Genomic DNA, 19,243 nt, shown 5'->3' on the forward strand with positions numbered 1-19,243 from the left:
AAGTGGATCCTTTGTTTTTGCTCTGCATGTCGTCATAGTTTGACAGAAACCGCCGGGTTGATTTGGATTAAATGTTATCAGGATCAAAGTAATCTTCACTTCTTTATATCTTTAACACCTTAAAGACAAAATCTTTAACATACTGTAACTTTTCAACCGTTAACACAATAATTCCAGTGATTCTGAGGGAGAAAAGTGTCTGATAATGGAGGACATTTAAACATGCAATTCAGTTTAACAATTCCTAAGTATTCTTTATTATAAATCATTGAGAATCTGGAGCAGATGAAAAAAATGACATTTAAAAAAATCTGAAGTTGTTACATACATACTACAGTTGGCAGGACAGTGACTGTGTAAACGCTTTGAAAATAGATCAGAGTGGGACTTTAAACTCCTTCCATAGTGACCGTTGTTAAGATGTTCAGAAACATGCTCCTCCTCAGAATACGTATAAAATAACATCCTTGTAGTATCTTAGACATATACACATATTATTTGTTCAATTTTGTTTTCCAAAAGCTTCGTTTTGACAGCTAAAACCACATTGTTGACGGTTCAAGATTTAAATGGCGACACTGTTCTCGATGTGGGAGGGACTCAGGTACGGATACGGCAGCACTCGCTGGCTGTTGCGCTCTCTGATGTCATCAGAAATGGCCCTGAGTTCTGCCTGAACCTCCTCCACCAGCCTGCGATGGACACCCACCTTGAAGATGTTCTCCCTGTAACAACACAAGGGAATCTGGAGAGGGAGACAAACCAAAAGGTTAAAGTAAATCACTGTCTTTGTTCATGTGAATAACAGAAGCAGGAATCATGAAACAGTTTGAAGCTGTCTGCTCAGCAAATATGCTGTAGTGAAGCTGCAGGACCTTATGGTAATATTAGGATTGGCGGAAATAGTGAGGGGGACCTGGTAGCAGACAAGATGGCGACTGAAAATCCTTAGCCAGAAGGAAGTACAAGACCAGAACATCAAAATACCCCCCTTACCCCGTGGTCGAAACAAACTAATATAACCAGCGAGCCTAAAGGTGCATTCACACAGAATGTGATTTACACAACAAATTCACGTGGCCCACCCCTCGGTGTGAATTCACCCCAACTAGGGCTGGGTTGATAAAATTGTTAAATCCATTTGAATCGATTTAAGCTAAACATAAAAATATAAATCGATTTAGCACATAAAAACTAAAGGCCACTAGCTTGATGCTAACATTTAAGGGGATTTCTCATAGGACGGCTAATGCTAACGCATCGACCTAAACATACATTGCTATTTTACTGTAACCATTTGTGGTCTAAAACACTGATTTTTACTCATACTGTCTTCTTCTGGAATAAGGTGTAATGCGAGTTTGTCTACGTCTAGTGAGATCACCACCTAGTGGCCAAACTGAAACGTCCTCCAGGAGAAGCAGAACAATGTTTACAATGTTAATGATCTGAACATGAATATTAACTAATATAAAGTAATTCAATATTGGTCGAAAGCCACTTTTCTCCACAACACAATAATATTTTTTGGATTATGGCTCCCTGTGCGATAGAGTTTGAAATCCTTGTTGTAAGATTAGGTACCTAAATAAAGTGAGGATACGTTTTTTTCTTTTTTTTATCATGATTTTGTATTGAATTTAATTGAATTTTGTATTTTATAGAGTTTTTTTTTTTTTACTATCATAGTCTGACATCAGAATCAACCAATCAGAGGAAGTATTGACTTTCTGCCCTCCAATCAGCCCAAACGCCAGTAGAGTAAAATAGACAGTAGAGAGCAGAGTCGGCTCTTACGCTGCAGAGCACTGTTAGAGCCTACCGGTAGTCAACCCCAACACACTATTTTTGGTAGAATATGGATGTCATATGAATACATTTCTCAAAAGTTAGTTTTGTTTCCAGAGGAAAAAGATAGATAAAATGTTTGGAGCCTCACAAAGTCGCTGCTTGGCTGTGACAGCATGCTCAGCACCATCAGGACACGACAAGTGATGTTGACATCTGGAAGGAACCCCAGGATGTCGTCCTCTGTGATGACCCCTTTGACCTGCGGGGGGGGGCGCACCATGGAGGTGGGACAGTTTGGTACCCAGAGAGCAAAGTCCAGCTGCAGGAAACCAAAGAGAAGAAACATGAACAATCCAGAATCTGATGACTAGATTGGTCATACGGCGAGTTGACATTCGAAAAGGCAATATACAGGAAGACAAGTTAAACTGACAGGTACCTAGTCTAGTTGGATCACGGGTCGGCAACCTTTAACTGTAAAAGAGTCATTTGGGCCTGTTTTCAACGGATCCAAACCATGACCGGGATTTGGCGGTTCAAGGAGGGGTCTCCTTACTTTAAAAAATTGCTATTTTCGTTTTCTTTTCTTTTTTTGCTCTTTTTCCCTCTTTGTCCTCAGCAGTCTTACTCTGCTAGGTTTTGTTAGTTTAGTTTAGGGTTGAACCTTGATAGTCTTAGTTTGTGGGCTTTGTTTATTTGTTTTCCTTCAGATAGTTTTTGTTGCTGACTCTGACGGTCGACATGTCTGGGTCAGCAGTCTCCATGACTTATTTTATGTTTGTCCAAGGAGCCACCATGGAGATAAAAGAGACACGTGGATCTGGAGCTGCACATTGGCGAGCCCTGAACCAGGCGCATCTCTTGCTCCACCTATCAAGCTAACAATTCCTTGGATACTCTACTAGCTCCAGCCAGGATGAACTGTTGAGTCATTTAATACTTTAACACTGCAGCTCCAGTGTTTATGATGTTCTTTGATTTACTGTAACTTTTCTACCGTTAAGACAATCAATGTAATTCCAGTAGATTCTGAAGGAGAAAAGCTGCTCGATCCGCTTTTCTGGATTGTTTTATTTAAATCATTAAATCTGACTGAGTTACTTAACACTTTGACTACATGACATGTTCTGCAAGCAGAAAGAATAACTTGTTAAGAAGTTTATGTTTTTCTGTACGAGTGAAGCTTTGTGCGTGAGGTGACTGACCTGGGAGAAGTTGACAGCAGCGTGCAGAGCTGAGCAGGAGAAGATGATCATGGTGACAAACTTCGACAACTCAGCTTTAGAGCAGAAGGACTGAGGGAAACCTGAGATGTTGAAAATAAGTCATGGGTTACATTTACTATAAGTCTACTACACGCAAATACTAATAGTAGATTTGAAAACATCGACTGATGATATTTCCATAATCATCAAAGTCATCCTTTCACAAACCAGAGTTAGTACTGTTTGAGTTGTTTGCAAGTTTGATGGTAAACCGATCGAAGAAAGAGGCAGGAAATGAATTAATTAATATAAAAATGAAATTAAAAACAAAAGTGCAATTTTTTCATAAGCAACGAGAATGAGAGCAGCTCTATGTTTTAATGAGAATAAATCATCTTTAGTGAGATAGATGATGCTGAACTTCAGTTTGATCTAATGAAACAAAACGAGAGCAAGAGTCATCCTGTTTGCAGATGATAAAGTCATGTTTATCTCTGTGCAGATCAAAGGATTCAGAGGTTTAATTTGAAATGACGTAAAACATTCTGAGCATTTCTGGGTCCTGAACTTTAAACGTTTTTGGAGGAAACTGTTGTTTTCTGAGGCCGAGCTGATCTGAGGATGACGAACCTGAATGATGTAGTTTAGAGTCATAATCATTAACTTTGAAAACTGAACGTTGACTGTAGACTGCAAACGCACCTGAGTGTTGTGAATATCCGTGTGTGTTGATCTCTGTGATCCACTGATGAAGCTCCAGGTCATTCTGCACATCATCGTCTTTGCTGTAATACACATCCACCCAGCTGACCACAAACCTGCACACACAAACATACAAAAATACGCAAAGATGAAATACACAGAAAAACAAGCAAACAAGGAAACATAAACAAGTATACAAACACAATCACAAAAAAACACAAAGACAAAATTCAGAAAAACAACCACACACAGATATTTAAACTAGCACTAAAACAAACATACACAAAACAAGTTGATAAAATACACAAAAACTTAGGCAAAGTAGGGTTGGTTTGATGAAAGTGATTAATCAATCTGAACTGATCTAAGCTTAATAGATCAATAATTGATCAATAAAAGTAGAGACCGATCGAATGCAAAATGCTAGTCTGCTAGCTTGATGCTAACATATAATAGGATTCCCCACAGGACAACTGAACATACATAGTAAAGGGTTAAAAAAAAAAAAAAAGTATAAACAATTTTCTCTTCATTCTTTAAGTGAATCGCGGCAGGACTTCTTTTTGAAGTGGACAGATGTGCAGCAGCTGGTTACCTGTGTGTCTGCTTACCTGTAGAGGGCGTCCCACACTCTGTGCGCATCCTCGGCATAGTAGCTGTGCGGCAGTCCGTGCACGCCGCGGTCCAGCAGGTCGTCAGGGACACAGAGGGAGCGATAGCGGATCCTGGCTGAAGCGCGGCTGAGGAGCGCCTGTATGGCCTTCAGACCGGACGCCACGGCCTGCAGGGACCCAGAACCACAGCTTCTGGAAATTCATCTCGACTTTTCCAAAAGACTTTCAGCAAGAGGACTAACTCCTACCTGATCAAACACCCCCCCAGAGGCCAGCAGACCCGCTCTGGCCTGCAGGTTGATCTTCAGGGACGTCCGCACATGTGGCATCAACAGCTGCAACCAAAAACAACCAAGCATTTTTGCATGTTGATTTGATGCCTCTGTTTCCAAAATCTCCTTTGAGGGGGCGTGGGTTTTGGAGCTCCGCCCCTGACCCCCCGTCCGATTATGATAGCTCTGTATCTCTCTAGCATAAATCTTCACCGCTGCTACATAAAAACATCCATCAATCTGGGTAATGTCCAGCCGTATGGTTCTGATCCGGATGTCAGCTGGACGAGGAAGTGAAGATCTTCATGGACAGAACTTCCTCCAAAATCCTGATTCTTTCTCCTTCCAGTTCACCAAAGACTCTTTTATCTATTTTTTGACAAAACGGACCCACGTGACTGAAAAAAAAAATCACTTTGTGAACCCATAAATAAAGAAATGCGAATAAGCGGGGGATCACTAACATGAATCACTGTTATTTGACAGAAGATTGTTGATGACTAAGAAGAATACCACTGTAATGGGGAAAACAGAGTCGCTAGCTTAGCGCTATACTGGTGCTTGCTAATGTCATCATGACTTTCAGACAATCAGTGGTTGACAGCAGAGGCTCCGCCCCAACCGTCCCGTTCTATTTTTCTTTGGACCTACAACGAATGGGGGCCCTCAACTGCAAACCAAAGACTGTGATGAAGTGAAATGCCACAGTGGTGGGCCACTTGCACAATGGAAATAAAATGTGGAAAATGGAAACTTGACATGTCCTTTTTGAGTGAGATCCTGTTACGTCTTTGGGCGGATGTCTCTAATCCCTTTACAGTGGGGACATTTAGGAAATAAATATAATGTGACAATCAGAAATAGGAGTGACTGAGGAGGATCTTAAATCCTGAAGAACTTGTTGGTACGTTAGGAAATGTTTTTCCAACGTCTGCATAGTTTCGAGGCTGGAGGAGTACTGGTGGACCTGGTACCTGATGCAGCGGGTGCGACTCTGCCAGTTGTCTCAGTGTGGCTATGCAGCACAGCTCAGACATCACGTGGGTCCGCAGGTAATGGGAGATCAGCTGATGATACTGGAAATCGGCGTTATGGACCCACATCTTGGCCAACAGCCAATCACAGCTGGAGTCAGAGGGCAGGAAGATGGGGTTCTGAGGGTCTGGTTTCTGCTGCAGCTGAAGGACAGGAGCTGAGAGGTTAACGGACTGAAAACCCACTGACAGCTTCTCCCACCTGGGTGAGAAGCTCACCTGGATGGCAATGGGCACCAGCTGTCCCTGTGAGTTCAGGTGGAGCAGGCACAGCGGGGCAGACAGGTACGTCTGCTTCCCGTTGATTATGTTGGCCGGAACCGAGTCCAAAACTTCATAGTCCAGCAGGTAAATGGTTCCTTTCTGTCAGGAAACATGAAGATTCTGCTATACTCTGCAAATGTGCAGACGTAGAGAAACTCAAAAGATCGCTCACCTGCAGCTCCAGCTCAAGGGTGGAGTCTCCAGGCAGGAAGGGGTGGAGCATGTCAGAGGTGACACCCAAGTTTGGAGGTAGAAGACGGGTCTGACGCACCAGCAGAGGGTTGCAGCCGTTCAGACACTGGTAGCCAAAGTACCAGTCCTCCTTCCAGTGAGCTTTAGCAAAACCTGAGAAATGCATCAAACACTGTCATCCGTCTGCAAGGACATCTGAAAAGATCCTGTCGCCCCTCATCTCAGCAAAATAAGCTGGAGGAAATGATTGAGCAGCAGCTTTACTGAACGTGAAACTGTGTAAAAGAGCCAAACAAACAATGACCAGAATCATTCATTCATTCATTCATCCTGATCTGCTGTGAAATCAAATTCTAGTCCTGTCATACAATTCATTTTTTGTGCGATTAATTAATCATGAGCGGTAATTAATAATCTATTTTTAATCAAACCTAACAATTGATGGCAAAAGCCTAATTTTGAGATATTTTCCTATATATTGGTGACATTGTGGTGCAGTAAAAGATAAAAATACAATTTTCAAACTGGTTTTATCCAGACTTATTATAACAGACTTCCCAGACTTTACTTTACACCAGCAAGGGGGATTTTTCCATGAGAATCTGGCCACAGAAAAAAATATGGTGCTGGAAAATCAATAGCCAATAGTCCCTGCCTCAAAGAAACATACCGTATTGTCCGGAGTATAAGTTGAAGTTTTTTTCATAGTTTAGCCAGGGGTGCGACTTATACTCAGGAGCGACTTATTTGTGATATTTGTTGTATTTTAGACATCAATAGGCTCATATTTATTATTTTCCCAGTAAACACTGGTTGTCGTTTAGCGGTTGTTTCCTCTAATAACCACTAGAGGGCACTGCATCCGAAGTATTTGCTACTGACAGCGGCAGGAGAAGTGTCGTCCAAAACAAACATGGAAGAGAATCTGATTCTTCTCCTCTTAAACTTTGATATTTTTCTTAAACAGATCAAAAGATTAGTATTCTTGTATTTATTTATTTTTTAGCTACACTGGGCTTGGCAGATTTGTTCTGAAACGTCACTTTTCTCCTAAAAGCCCGACTCATACGGTGATACGGTAATTTGGGCCCTAAGTTATTTACCGGAGGTCCTTGACTGGAAGCCCCCAGTTTAAAAGCTGATAGTTCTGAAAAGTTTTTAAAATATCATTTTTCAAAGGGTTTCCTAAAGTTTGGGACATTTCCACGTACGCAACTGACTAAAGTTGCAAAATTTCTGCTTCCGGCTTTTTGGTGCCATGTGTCCAGAGGCCCCTCCATTTTTTTCAATCTTGAACAATTAAGAAAAAAAATGAAAAACACAAGAACAAAACCAGCCTAGAGTGCTCCAATTTAACACATAAAAACAGTGGTAACACTTTTCTGACCATTAAAAAAATATTGATTAGAAAACTACGTATTAATACCATAATGTTGGCCTCTCTTTTTCCACAGGTTACTGTCCCATGCGAACATCTCTCCACGTACCACATTCATTTATGATAACAAACACCTCGTCAGGTTGTATCGCTAACATAATAGATAATAACTGTGGCGTTGTTGGCTTGTTGTGTTTATTCTATCAAGAACTACGCAGTCGCACATTGACGTCACAGCAGCGATACGGCATGTACTGCGTACGCAGATACTGGGACGTCCGCTTGGACCAATGTAAGAGGTGTTTTGTTTGGATGAGTTCATGCAAGTAAACAGTTGGACCTCTGTTTTCTATTTTTGAGAAAACGACAATAGTTATTCATTAAAATGAGATTTTTAAAAACAATGTGCTAATTTGTCTGTAATTAATTGATTACTATTAAGTTGACACCTCTACCAGAGAATCCAAAGCCCAAAAGGTGACACAAGCATCTTGTTGGCGTTTTTGTGACGAACCGGACGCGAATAAGCAGGGCAACACATTACATTAATGTGTGCGTGTCTGTGTGGTTTTTTGTGTGTTTGTTTAATCTCTACAGTCTCTTTACATACAAAATTATGATCCCTTTTGTCAATAGCTGTATTTTATTGTGAAAAAATTGTTTTATTTTGAAATTTGACCGGATTTTCTCATATGTCTTGGAGTAACATCCTGCCATGATTGAAGAGAAGGACGCTGCAGGACCACGGCGCTTCGCGTCTGGTATGAACTACACTGTATGTTAACAAGGGCGCCCAATGGAAGTGGCCTCCGTTCCGTGCCGCTTCGCAGCGCTTCAGCGTATTGTTTGAACCTGGAGTAAGGTCTCTGTTTATCTGCATCAATAAAACAACTGTCCAGAAAAGTTATGAACAGAATCGGGCTTCGTCTCTTACTGGCGACCTGGTTGTGCCCTCCACTGTATGCAAAAACCACCTCCAGCTCGGAAAAGCTTTTCCACGGCTCCATTCGGCGGCAGAGTCCTTTCAGGTAGTGCTGGTCTGGGACTGAGCTGAGGAGAGTCACAGAGACGACTTTGGTTAGCCTGCTTCCCATCATGCCTGTGTCTCGCTGTGACATGGACAAGTCTTCACCTCTGGGTGGTGAAACTGAGGTTCGGCCCCAGCTCAGACGGACTTTTCAGGTCAGCACAAGCAGGAGCTCCTTCAATGAATGTGCGCCACCTGAAACACCCGCAGGGCCACACACAGGTCAGGGGGTCACACATCTGCAGAGAGGTCCCAACATTCACAACGCGTTTGCTTAATAAAGATCTTTTTAAAAAACTGAACCCATAGTTTCCATTCTGATGATCTTAAGGTTCTTTTCTTGGTAACATGCTTCAGGGGACATTACAAGTGAACCTCTAAGGCACCTGTGAGAGTTTTTATGAAGATCATTTCTTCACAATGGAAAATATTGTCGTTTAGTCTAGTGTTGTGTTGTAGAACCAAAGACCGAAGAGGACCAAACTGACTGGAAAAACCACACAATTCTATCAGCTGGTCATTTGGTGGCGCTGTTGTCTAAAACAAGTTCTGACCACGATTAAACTGAAGTAAGCAGGAAGAAACTAACCTGCTAGTCCTCTAATAGTCATGTATGAAGAAGTACCTTCAGCTTCTCAGTAAACCACATTTATCCTGCAGACATTTGAGGCGGTTTCATGATTCACTTTCTCCGGGAATCAATCTAAATGGTCCAGAAACGTTTTCAGAACTAATCGGTTTATTCCTTTGAAGGACTACCGTTGTCCGCCCCCCTCAGAGTTCCACACATCTGAGCATCAATGCTGAAACCTCAGCTTCCACTTTCTTACCTGATGAGCTCCTGATGATGTTGCAGTTGTCTGAAACGCTGCAGCTTCAGCTTCTCTTCTGTCTCGTCTGCCACCAAACACACTGCAAGGAAAGCAGCAGCTAAACATCAGTGAGTGGTCCTCTGTGGCTCCGCGGTCAACTTCTCAAGGCCAAAGAGACAGATAGCTCGTCCATCCGTTAGTTTGAGCGCCTCATTCTCCTGCCTTTCATCACACTTTTATTTAAAAACATCTGGATCCAAATATTTGAACAATCCAATTTATCCATCATCTTCACTCAGCTCATTCTGAGCAGAGACTCTTTTTTTAAAGTAAGGATTATTTAATTTTTTCAATATTACTCCACTACAGCTCCAAATGCCCCTACAGTCGGAGGGGTAGGGAGTAGCCGTAGGGGTAGGACAGGGGTCTGCAAGCTGCGGCTCTGGAGCCCTTTATTGTGGCTCTCTGGTAAAAAAAAGAAATATATATATATATATATATATATATGTACACACTTTTTTTAAAAGTATCTCTCAAGAAAAAAAATATTAAACTCAACTCATTCACAAACAGTTGAATGATAGTACGTATCACACTGTGAGGCTCCTGACTACAGTACCCATAATGCCCCAGAAATTCATCAAGCAGTTCTCATGGTTCATCAAAGTCAAACTAAAACCGTTTTTTTAGTGTCGTTTACCACAGAAAATGAACTGGAGAATTTATAATTAAGGCACACCAGATTATAAAGGGGAGTTGGTATTTTTTAACAATACTTATGGCTCAAAAATACAAGAAGCGTTACTTAATTAGCTTAGATTTAATTTTGGTTAGATGTACAAATTTCTGGTAGAGATACACCACAAACAATAAAATAAACTGCATATTATTTTGTTTAAATCACCATTATTTGCTGCATTAAGATGATCCTATGTGATACAGGGCGTCTTATTTTGAAAGGAGGTGAACTCCTATCAAAAGTTAGGTCATATTTCGGGAAAAATGCGGTTTTCTCAGTTTTATTTTTGCCAAAAAGAAAAAAAAATCAATAGCTCGTTTGTTATAATAACAAAAAATAGTGTTTGTGTTTCTTTTTTTTATATAAGGATGAAGGAAGACATTGTGGCTCCTGACAGGATGTAGTCAATGAGAAATCGACCTGAATGGCTCTTTTAGCATTAAACGCTGCAGACCCCTGGGGTAGGAGAGGAATTCAGATTCAGCCTTATTGCTTCCTGCTGTGAGGACACAGTCAACCACAGCGCCTCGGTCTCTCAGTCTTTTTAGCGAGAATTCGATACCCCCCCCAAAAAACTTGAACCATGAGGATGTAAAGAAAGGTTTCTCACGGTTTCCACTCCGCAGATCCACTTCTCCATCTGCTGCCTGCAGCCACCTGTCACAGTGAAACACCTGAGCCTCCGCTTCCTCCTGACCTGCAGGCCTCCTGCACACCTCCACCCTGCTGCAGTGCCAGTCCAGGTTGGGAAACCCATTCAGAACCTCCAACCTGAGCCGAACCAGAAGCAGCTGACCGAGTGGACCGTTAGCTCGAACATGGACCAGACATTTCTGAAGGCAAACGAGGAAAGGTCATAACACATTGGAGATGTTTTCTTTTTAAAAGAATTGCTATGGCTGACCTGTCTTTATGAAACACACAAAAAAAGTTTACTATAAATCTCTAAAATCACAAATTGTGAAACAGCCTAGAATCAAAAGTCAGAGAAAACTGAGATGTCAGTCATGTTTGTTAGCAATGTTCAGTTCTAGAAGTCTAACTCACCGATCCAGACAAGAGAAGATCATTGACGCTGATGGGTGGAGTCTCGCCCTGAGAGCCAATCAGGCTGAGCCATACACGACTGAATGTTCCACAGGTGGGACCAGGTGACGTGTAAACGGCCACTTCAAACTCCTGACAGGCAGTTGTTGAATCAGGCATGATGGTGACAGGTATGGGATGGATGGATGGATGCTCTGCATCTTCAAAGCATAAAAAGGAGTGTACAATTCATTTATTATTCATTCATTTTCTAAACCTGTTTTGTCCCTTTTGGGGTCATGGGGCTGCTGGTGAATGCGGGAGCCTTACCCGGTCACTCCTGGGCAGAGGCAGGGTATACCCTGCAACACTCTGTCAGTCTGTTGCAGGGCCACAATCACACATTCAAGTAGGAGTAACCCAATAACCTATGAAGCATGTTTTACGGATGATGGGCGGAGGCCACAGTCCCCGGAAGAGGCCCACACATGCACAAGGAGAACATGCAAACTCCACACAGAAAGGTTCCCCATTGGTGGTTCTGTTTCAGGTCGCCCACCCGGGACTTGAACCGAGGCCTTCTTGCTGTGAGGCAATAATGCTAACCACTGCACCCCGCCAGCAAGGCCTAGTGGGCCCCATGTAGTTTAAAAGTGGGCAGATAATGTGGGCCGCAATTGGGTTTGTCCGCAGTTTCCATGGTGGCCCCAGCTCTGTTTGCCCACATTCTCTTAGGTGGCTATGCTAGCCAATCGCCCGGTGGACAGCGTAGCGAGTTCCGCTGCCCAGGGTCCGGCAAAGGAAGCAAGTGCTGCTGCCCAGGAGTCAGCAGAGCTAGGAGGGTCGCTGTCCAGGCCTCCAGTCCCTAGGCAGTGGAGCCAATGTGGGCAAACACCGCTGGGGTCACCACGGAAACTGTGGAAAAACCCAACTGGGGCCCACATTCTCTGCCCACTTTTGAACCATATGGGGCCCACTTGGCCTGGCTGGCTGGGACCTCCCCATTAATCGATTAATCAATTTTTATTGCTAAGATCTAGCAAAGCTACAGAAGTCATAATTTTCACCCCTAAACCAGCGCTAAAACATCTTTAATTATTCTAAAGCAGGAGTGTCAAACTCAGTCGCACAAGGGGCCAAAATCCAAAACACACCTTAGGTTGTGGGCCGAACAGGATAAACATTTATTGAACACTCTGAAACTAAATTTTTTAAATTTTAAAACCGGAACTTTTTAACATAATTATGAACTAGATATATAGCATTACCTGCAATAATGCTAGTGTGAATGCTGTAAACTAAATTTGGCCGCTGAGGATGCTAGTGCTGATAGCTGAAGAGGCTGATATTGATAGCTAAAAAACGCTAAAGTTGAAAGCAGAAATCACTGAAGCCAATAGTTTAAAAAGCTGAAGCTGAAAGCCAGCTAAAATGTTAGCTAAATGCCAAATTAGTCTGAAAAAAAAAAAACTTAGGTTAGCCAAAACAGCTAGCATCTGGCTGAAATATTACCTAAACTCCAATAGCCTAAAAAGTCTTAGTAAATACCAAAATAGTCCAAAAAACAAGCAGAATGCCAGTTTTTAAAACTTTAATACTATATATTTTAACATAATTATGAACTATAAAAAAGGCAGGAATATTATTCCAGAATAAATCAACTTAAACTTTTAATAACTTTCAATATTTTACTTTCCATAAAAATATATTTTGTCAAAATTACACAAGTTAGAAAAGAGTGCAAGATAACATCGGACCATTAATAACAATAAAATAAAATGATCTGGAGGGCCAGATTCGGCCCCCGGGCCTCGACTTTGACATGTGTTCTAAAGAATAAAGATAAATCTTTCACACATACTGTCCATCATGGGTTCTTTTTAGAACATAACCCCCACAATGAATGACGGACCACTGTGAAATCGTGCTTTTAAAAGATTGATTGAGCTATGATCAATGATCATGGTTTAGGGGACACATTCCTTTTTTTTTTTTAGTAAAAAAACAGTTTCCCCTGAATCTCCAAACTGGAGGCCTGAACTGTCTGATGCAAAGCAGAGGATGGTTGCTTTGAACTGCTTTGAACTCTTTCCTTATGAACAGCCTTCTCCTCTATTAAAACCCTTGTGCTATCTTATGGGGTCTAGTTGACCCCAGCCTCCCATTGACGTGTTTTCCCTCTCTTGACAAAAGTGGACAAAGGTGAATAGGATCTCATGTCTGCCATGGACACCAGTGAAAATCAAAAATCATTGAAAAAAAAAAGTTCAGAGCGCTGTCTTGTGGGGTCCAGATGACCCCACTCTTAACGTCAACATACCTAGGATAGATACCTGCCTTCTTGTCTGGGTTAGGGCAGTTTGAGAGCATGAGGGATGCTACCAGTTATCCTATCAAGGCCCTGTTAAGAAAGGGCAAATTTTGGCATTCAAAGCAGATTGGAATTTACAGAAACAAAAACTCAAGTCTCTGAGAAGTTTGTGGAGTATCGGTTATCCTCAAAGTTCAGTGTGCCTGGAGGGGAAAGCAGTTCTATGCAAATACTGTCCATATCGTCAGAAATGATCTGTTGACACTGAGGGATTGAGGTCACTGAGGACATTTCCAAGAGGTGGAAGATTGTGCTATTCTAGGCATGTTTACATTAAATACGAGTACATCTGGACCCCACAAGACAGCCCACTTAACTTTTTTTTTTCAAGGATGTTTTATCTTCAGCGGTTTTCCGCAACAGACACAAAATCATGGGAGGAATCACACATGGGTGGGGTCATCTGGACCCCATAAGATAGTACAAGGGTTAAAAAAAAATCAGTCATTTTACTTTGTTGTTTACTTTACAAGTATCACAAAGTTTGACTCTTATGTCAATCTTGTGTCAACAAAATGACAGTTTTCTCTAAAACATAAAAAAGCGTCTTCCAAATAATTTTAAAACTAAATGATATTCTCTCAGCTGTTGGATTAGGGTGTGTGTCTCTCCCTCGATACACATCTCAGTACATGGTCCATGAATCGATACATTAAAGATTCAACTAACTTTTTAGCGATACGATACAGTCCGATTATTTTACCAAAAATCTAAATATTTCTTATTCATATGACATTTAAAGCTATAAATAGTAACGGCAGGCACTTGGCAGAGAAATGTATTCAGGTAATGGTTTGGAAGAAGCAAGCTTATGACTGGACGTCTTTTTGCTTGAACCACATGAACATAAAAAGACAAAGACGTGCCCAATCAATTTTTCGAAATGTATCTAATATCTTTTACATCCCTATGTCATCGTTGGTGTTGGCTCTTCTCCTGACACCAAAACTCCAAAATATATTTTTGACTAAATTATTTTGCTCATGAGTTTCACAGTGACCAATATAATTCTTGTGAAAATGGTAATAACCATGTTTTGTAGAAAAAGTAGAGTTTGATTATATCCGTGCTTTTGTGTGAATCAAAAGACGCCTTTGTGGCATTTTCCACCTTGTTGCACATAGTAACAATGTGTTTTAAGAAGGTGGTGGCCAGTCTCCCTCCCACTGGCTGTTATTGCATGACTCCCCGATGAAGACTTTTCTTTGTTCTGTTTAACAGACTGACGGAAACTCACCCCGCTTCCTGTTATGCAGCTCGGTGTTTGTCTCCAAGTGTACCAATGATCTGATCTGCTTGTAAAACTCTAATTTGTTTATTCCGCTGACATTTTGACTTGGAAATGATCAACAGTTAGGAAGGCATACAACAAGGCAGCCCCCAAAAAACAAGAGAACACTGCACTCTTTCATGTTAAAGGTCACTTCCTCATCTCACCTGATGTACTATTATTTGTCTGCATCTGTCAGACAAATAACATAACATAACATAAAACTGCAGTCAGTCTGCAGTTTTATGGATATTAAAACACTGCATTTTTCAAGTTAATAAATATCTATGCTCTAATTTAAAATAAATAGGTGAATGGATTTTTAGACTCATGTAAAATAATTTTCTTTTGAAAAAAAAGTGACAAAGACAAAACTTTTGTTATAAAATGTGACGGTGGTGGTTGATTTTTAAAAGAACAAGCTTAGGACATCCTCAAACCCTAGCTAAATAAACGCAATGTGCCAGAAAATGGGATTTACTCAGATGGCTGGACTTACCAGCAGAGCCCCGCGTGCTCCTCCGCGAGATGCCCAGGTGTGTTTACGTCCTCATCAGGTAATGACACTTTTATATTGGGGGAAGATCCCTGTGGACAGCGGAGCGGAAATACGGGATGTCGGGAAGGGGGGATTGAGAGATGAAAAAAGAGAAATAAGCATTCATTAAAAGAAATTCAAGGTGTATTTTTTCATATGCGTATATTAATTGGCAATATAGCTGACATACACATCGTAGTTCGCGTGACAGTTGTAAAAACTTTTTTTTATTATTATTTTATTCTGAAAGAAGTCCACAACGTTTTAAGAATTTGCTCTACCATGCACCTGGCATAGTCAGCAGAGAGACATTCACAAATGAGACCTAGGCGGTCTCGGCCGGTAGGTTCCATAGTGTAGCGGTTATCACGTCTGCTTTACACGCAGAAGGTCCTGGGTTCGAGCCCCAGTGGAACCATCGGCTCTTTTGATTTCTTTTTTTTTTTTTCAAATACAACATGCTTACTTCGCGGTATGGCTTACATTAGGCAACATTGTTTTCTTGTGGGAAAAAAAAATATTCTCCCTTACTTTGTCTTTGTATTCTTATTTTTTTTTCTTTTGAGTGCATTTATTTGGTATTTTGCTTTTACTATTTAGAAGGTATGCTGGGGTAATCTCTTGTACAACCTCCTGGCATTATTTTGTTGTTTGCTATGGTAATGTAGGTTTGAACACTGAATAAAAAAATTAAAAATAATACTTAAAAAAATCAAATTATGAATGGGCTTACTTCAAGCTGTGGGGGACTGATTGTTTGACACCATACCAGCCACAAGCAAGCGTTCGCCTGACACGAGGAACAAAATGGAGATGCCGGGGATTGAACCCGGGACCTCATACATGCGAAGCATGCGCTCTACCACTGAGCTACATCCCCTTCCGTTGCAAAACTTTTGACATTTTTTCATCATAAATATAAACACTGGATGAGTACTTCATGGTTTCATGTCGGGTACTTTGATCTGTACTTTAAATGTTCAGAGGTTCGACCTAGTTTCTCCAATTTTCCATTATTATTATCATTATATAATCTTCCAGAGTTTGGAAATCTCAGTTTGGACTTTTCGCAAGTATTCACAGCAAACATTGCAAGAAATCCCTTGGGTAATTTAAATAGTAAACAAAATAATTTTGAACTATTTCTACGACATTTTAATATTTTTTTCTTTTGATACTTCCCATTCATCCAAATGACCGATCCTGGCTGCTTATGTAATGAGCCAAGCGTGCGTCGTTGGTTCACCGGAAGTTTGTGAGCGATCACTGCTCAAAGTTGTGTCTTTTCTGTCCATTGCATTGGGTATAAGTCTGTGTGCTAGAAAATGGCAATGAAGCACAAATAACACCCAAAACTGTGCGTTTGTATGTTAAATCACATCCTACAAATCTCGATTCAACCGTGTGATAAGGTGGTTCAAAAACCCCATCCGGGACCTTGTTTTAACCGTCTGCTGCGATGGCCGAGTGGTTAAGGCGTTGGACTTGAAATCCAATGGGGTCTCCCCGCGCAGGTTCGAACCCTGCTCGCAGCGAACTATTCTTTAACAAGCTTATGATAATTATGTATTTTATTTATGTAGCGCTTTTAAAAGCTTCACAAAGATGCTTAATCTGTTCTAGCCTCTCCTAACAAATCATGACTATTCATAACCAGGCCCTAACAATCCAGACACATTGAAAATCATGGTTACATGGCGAAAAACTTCCTAGAGTACAGTAATCACCCAAACAATACACTCGAACACATAATAACCCTTTATTGCTTTAGTTGTGCTTACCACCATTAGACAGTGTATTTCAGTCTTTGCGCCTTTTTTGTTTACAAAGTTATCCAAACTTTTGAGTAGTAACTGCAAAACTTTAAACAAAAATGTACTTCCTTCCAAGATGAGTATAACCAGATTGTAACCTGTATTGTACACACCTGTTGTTTTTGTTGTGTTTACCATAAATCCGCAGGTACAAACATGTCCCTCAATTTGAATTGCTGCAGAAGCTGAGCCACCAGTAGTAAATACTGGTGGTGGTGGTTGGTGGGGGAAAGGGTGGTCTGTATTGATGGCGGCATCCAGTACATTTATTTCTGATGCTTTTTAATGTAACTGTCAATAATTCGTCTATGAATAAACTTATTTATGTGGAGATGATCTAGAGTTTTTCCACAAGTTGAATAATTCACCTGTACTGTTTACATACTGTAAATACTTGTTTTATACCCTCTCACTGTTATTTATTCCACTTTGCACATTGTAGATACATATTTATACCTGCTAAAGCACTCTGGATGGATGCAAACTGCATTTCGTTGCTGTGTACCTGTGACATGTGCAATGACAATAAAGTTGAATTCTATTCTATTCTATTCTATTCAAATACTAGTCAAAATTTTCTGTATTTTTTGCTGATTTCCGATTCTTGTATTTTCAGAAATGACAAAGATGGAGTACAGTTATTCATACACAGGCAGATGTCATGCGCCAGCATGCTTAAGGGAAGTACAGGTTCTTCACAGGGAGAAGCCTTTATTAGCTGATTCTGAGCACCTGCGTGGTCTCCTATTTAAGACACTACCGCACCACTCTCAGTGGTCGTTTTCCTTGTATCCAGAGATCCTGGTAAGCCTGTTTCCTCCCTCATCTTGACCCCCTCATGGCTCAGAACTTCGAACCTGCCTTTGTCCTCTGGTACCACTGGTTCAGACCCGTTCTGGAGTTGTTATGAGGTACCGGGATCGTGAGTCCAGTTCTCACTTGGTTTCGGCCTTGGGAATCCCAAGTGAAGCTGGATATTTTCCATTTTATGAGGCGCTTCACTGCAGGTCTCACAACGGAGCACCATCCACTGTATGGAACATTCTGCTCCAGATTGTCAAGCTGCATCTTTGAATGGGACAGTGATGACATGAAGAAACTCAAAGAGGCAAAAAGGACTTAACTCCAAAAAAACCCATCCCGGTCACAATCCAACCGATGCACAGATTTTAGCAGCAACCACATCCAAAGAACTGGCTTGGCACTGTCGCAGGAGAACGCGGGGTGTGGAAGAGACACGTTTGCAGATTCAGGCGCTGCTTGACTCCATGTGGGAGCTCACTGACACAACAGGGTTGCCACTTATCAACCAGGAAAGCATGACTCACGTCTGGGAGGTGCAGCAAAAGCACCTGCCATGCATCCAGGATCCACCAGGTGTACATCTGTACACAACGGTGCAGTCCAATGTCAAAAAAGGGGAAAAAACACTGAACGTGCTGAGATGTGGGAGGGGATCTTCATCTCTGGAGAGCTTCCACCGTCACCAATGCAGTTTCATCCCAGGTAAGTTGAAAAGGTGTTGCTTTAACACGTCTACTTTTAGGAATGAAGTGTTGAAGCACACATCTCAAGCTTGAACATAATTTTAATTTGATCTTCTTGTCAGGGTGGAGATGCAATGCTCTCCACACCCAGATGTATATGCTTGAGGGGGCCTCCAGGTGGAATGTCACCATGCTCATGAAGCAGTTAACATGCCCACATCCCAAGCAAAAATCTATGATGTGCGTCTGATGTCGGCTTTAAACAGCCTCAGTCAAAAGGTGCTACAAAGTACTCTTCTGCCGGAATTTCAGCCACCTGGCAAACCTACCGGTAAGTTATGATTCATCTATTATTATCTTTAAATCTTAGTTAATTCTCTTGCTAAGAATTCCGACCTTTATTTATTTATTTTTTGTTTATTTTTTTTGGCTCCTATGTAGGCAAACGTATTGCTGTGGAGTACCTGCTGTCCCAGTCTGAAAGAGGAGACCTCCTCAGTCCAATCAGACAGAATGAAATTGGTGCCACTGTGCCAGAACTGACAGCTGAGGTTGAGGAGGAGGAAAGTTTTGATCTGACGGTGTGTCTTCCAGCTGATCTTTCTACTGAGGCTTCAGTGTCACATCAGTCATCCCAGGTAATGGAAATCATGAATTATTATTTTCAGATAAATTCTTCCTTGTAATCTGAAACTGAATTTGCTTTT

The 19,243-nt window shown here is 41.4% G+C and overlaps 1 protein-coding gene and 3 non-coding genes across 4 annotated transcripts; 2 read left to right on the forward strand and 2 right to left on the reverse strand.

Annotated features, from left to right (window-relative positions):
- Window positions 1-233: 233 nt before the first annotated feature.
- Window positions 234-17,034, reverse strand: zgc:152891 (uncharacterized protein LOC767741 homolog). Its single transcript, XM_024261244.2, has 15 exons — window positions 15,197-17,034; window positions 11,078-11,277; window positions 10,641-10,863; window positions 9,310-9,391; window positions 8,585-8,674; window positions 8,387-8,502; window positions 6,055-6,227; window positions 5,838-5,981; window positions 5,559-5,762; window positions 4,561-4,647; window positions 4,310-4,479; window positions 3,699-3,814; window positions 2,997-3,097; window positions 1,940-2,110; window positions 234-745 (listed from the first exon to the last, which is right to left on the reverse strand). Exons 2-15 carry the CDS (start codon window positions 11,234-11,236, stop codon window positions 566-568), a joined length of 2,016 nt encoding a protein of 671 aa, XP_024117012.1. The 5' UTR covers window positions 11,237-11,277; window positions 15,197-17,034; the 3' UTR covers window positions 234-565.
- Window positions 15,581-15,653, forward strand: trnav-uac. Its single transcript has one exon. It is a non-coding gene; the product is annotated as a tRNA-Val (tRNA).
- On the reverse strand, window positions 16,044-16,115 carry trnaa-cgc. Its single transcript has one exon. It is a non-coding gene; the product is annotated as a tRNA-Ala (tRNA).
- trnas-uga lies at window positions 16,689-16,770 on the forward strand. Its single transcript has one exon. It is a non-coding gene; the product is annotated as a tRNA-Ser (tRNA).
- Window positions 17,035-19,243: the final 2,209 nt, after the last annotated feature.

The sequence above is a fragment of the Oryzias melastigma genome, linkage group LG14 (genome assembly GCF_002922805.2).
Source record: "Oryzias melastigma strain HK-1 linkage group LG14, ASM292280v2, whole genome shotgun sequence".
In the NCBI taxonomy this organism is placed as follows: Eukaryota; Metazoa; Chordata; class Actinopteri; order Beloniformes; family Adrianichthyidae; genus Oryzias; species Oryzias melastigma.

What these genes read in the sequence shown, in the direction of transcription:
- zgc:152891 (XM_024261244.2), bottom strand. Translation starts at nt 11,236, where the DNA reads ATGCCTGATTCAACAACTGCCTGTCAGGAGTTTGAAGTGGCCGTTTAC. An exon ending in CATCATCAGGAGCTCATCAG is followed by an intron (nt 8,675 to 9,309) that starts GTAAGAAAGTGG and finishes CGGGTGTTTCAG; the next exon opens with GTGGCGCACATTCATTGAAG. An exon ending in CACAGCCAAGCAGCGACTTT is followed by an intron (nt 746 to 1,939) that starts GTGAGGCTCCAA and finishes CTCCCTCTCCAG; the next exon opens with ATTCCCTTGTGTTGTTACAG.